The sequence below is a fragment of the Hyperoodon ampullatus genome (genome assembly GCF_949752795.1).
Source record: "Hyperoodon ampullatus genome assembly, chromosome: 12".
NCBI lineage: Eukaryota > Metazoa > Chordata > Mammalia > Artiodactyla > Ziphiidae > Hyperoodon > Hyperoodon ampullatus.
Window position 1 is genome coordinate 48885110 of NC_136925.1, and position 2173 is coordinate 48887282.

Below are 2173 nucleotides of genomic sequence, written 5' to 3' on the forward strand. Positions count from 1 at the left end.
ATGCTGTTGAGACATGTCAATGTGTTTTGCTATTAGAATTCAATTAAAAGGGGCTCCAGAGAGGTAAGCAAGCCAAAGAAACTTCATCATGTGTATGTAGCTCATGCATTGTCGATTATGACATTTTAAATCACTAAGTACTTATCTACATATTTGTTTGCTTGTTTTTTTTTTCCCCACAAATGAGGTCTTTTATTTGTCACCATTAAAAGTCTGATTTTTAAACAGATTCCTGGTCTGGTGGCTCATATCCATCAGCTCGTTCAACTTTAGCACCTATCTCGTCCCCAGTAGCTTTTCCAGAACTACTACCTTCACCATGTAGCTCCATGAGTTTCCCCAGTTCAAACTTGGGCTTCTTCAGCATTTTTACTTTTCTAACAAAGACATCATGGAGTGGATAAATAGACTGGCAGGCCTTTTCTATGTCTTTTCCAATGCTGTCTGGAATCAATTTATTGACCACCTCTTTCAAGTCATTTGTCTGCACCTCTCGGGTCATGATTTCCATCATCTTCTTGCGGATCTGGCGGACCTGCTGGTGCTGGGCATAAGAGGTCTTCCGAATCTGATTGTTGCATTTTTTAGTAAAACCCACACAGAAGAGATGAAGCAAATAACCATCGGTAGTCTTGACATCAACGTGAGCTTCAATCATGGTCTGCCATTTTTTGACCATGGAGCACATTTTGTCATGGGTAAGATCCATGCCATGGAAATTAGTCAGGCAGTTTTTGCCCTGAACGTCCTCAGTAATAAGCTTGAATTTTCTAAATGCAACTTCATCATTCTGCAGATCAGCAAGGCTCACTTCAAACACACGACCCTTGAGGCCATCAGATGCGATTTTGGTTCCTTGAGTTCTCGTGACTAGTGTTTTCCCAATATTTCTTATATTGAACATAGCTGGTGCTTTCACACCATACCAATCTTTCTTAGAAAATGGGTCAACCACTTTCTTCTTGGCTCCCTTTTTACCTCCTTTCATAAGGCGCTTGTTTTTTCCGACCGCCATGGTGCTGCTCCGAGAACCAAAAGGACGGAAATTATACTCACGCAAGATCTTAGGGGTGCAGAGTGGGACGCGCTGTCTACATGACCCTGTTTGCTTGTTTTAAGTCAATTTTATTGACTTAATAAAATGCACCTCTTTTAAGTGTACATTAATGGAATTTTAACACATTTAAACCCCTGTGTAAACACTATCACAGTCAGGATATAGGACCTATCTATCACCTTCCAAAAGTCTCTTATGTTCCTTCCCACTCAATCCATTCCACCTTGGACCACGTAACCACTGATCTGTTTCCTATATATTAGATTTGCCATTTTTAGGATCTCATATTAAATGGACTCAAACAGCACGTACGCTTTTGTTTTGGCTCCCTTGGCTTAGCTAAGTGCTTTTCACATGCATTTAACTTATCTGTTTCAATAGTTCACTCCTTTCTCTTGATGACTAGTATTTCATTGCCTGCATATGCCACAAATTACCTATTGTAGGATACCGAGTTGGTTTGGCAAGTTCTGAATAAAGCTGTTTGAACATTTGTTTACAGATCTTTGTGTCGGCATATGTTTTCATTTCTCTTGGGTTAACACCTAGAAGTGGAATATGATAACTGCATATTTAGCTTTATTAGAAAGTGCCAAACTATTTCCCAAAGAAACTGTACCATTTCTTTTAGCAATATATGAGATTTCCAGTTGTTCTTTACCCTCTCCAAGACTTGGCATTGTCAGTTTCTTTTAAAAATTTACCATTGTAATGGGCATGTAGTGTTATCTTATTGTGGTACCATTCTTCTTGGAGGCCTTAGCTCATTCCCAGGCTGAATTATGTACTCTGACTGTGTTGTCCATTCAATGGGGACCATAAATGGATAGGTAATGATGTTTCAAGAGTAGGATTAGTGCTATGGGAAGGACCTCATAAAAGGAGCACTTTCAGTTGCGTATATTTTATACTTCAAATACATCCTTTACAATGTGAAACTTTATAATTATACTTGTGTACACTCCATACAATGCACTCCATGTACTAAAATCACAACAGGTATTCTTAATGGTTTTGACTGGCTGTGAATCAAGGCCAGTGGGTAAAGTGAGCAGAGGCCCTTAGGGGGCAGCAGAGGACCACATACCAAGAGAGTCATGGGTTGGGGAATAGGGT

At 39.7% G+C, this 2173-nt stretch overlaps 1 protein-coding gene across 1 annotated transcript; it reads right to left on the minus strand.

Moving 5' to 3' along the window:
* Positions 1-220: 220 nt before the first annotated feature.
* LOC307061602 (small ribosomal subunit protein eS1-like) lies at positions 221-1015 on the minus strand (the record flags this gene model as incomplete). The annotated part of the gene is made up of 1 exon (XM_079716786.1): positions 221-1015. The coding sequence occupies one exon, from the start codon at positions 1013-1015 to the stop codon at positions 221-223; it is 795 nt and encodes a 264-aa protein (XP_079572912.1).
* Positions 1016-2173: the final 1158 nt, after the last annotated feature.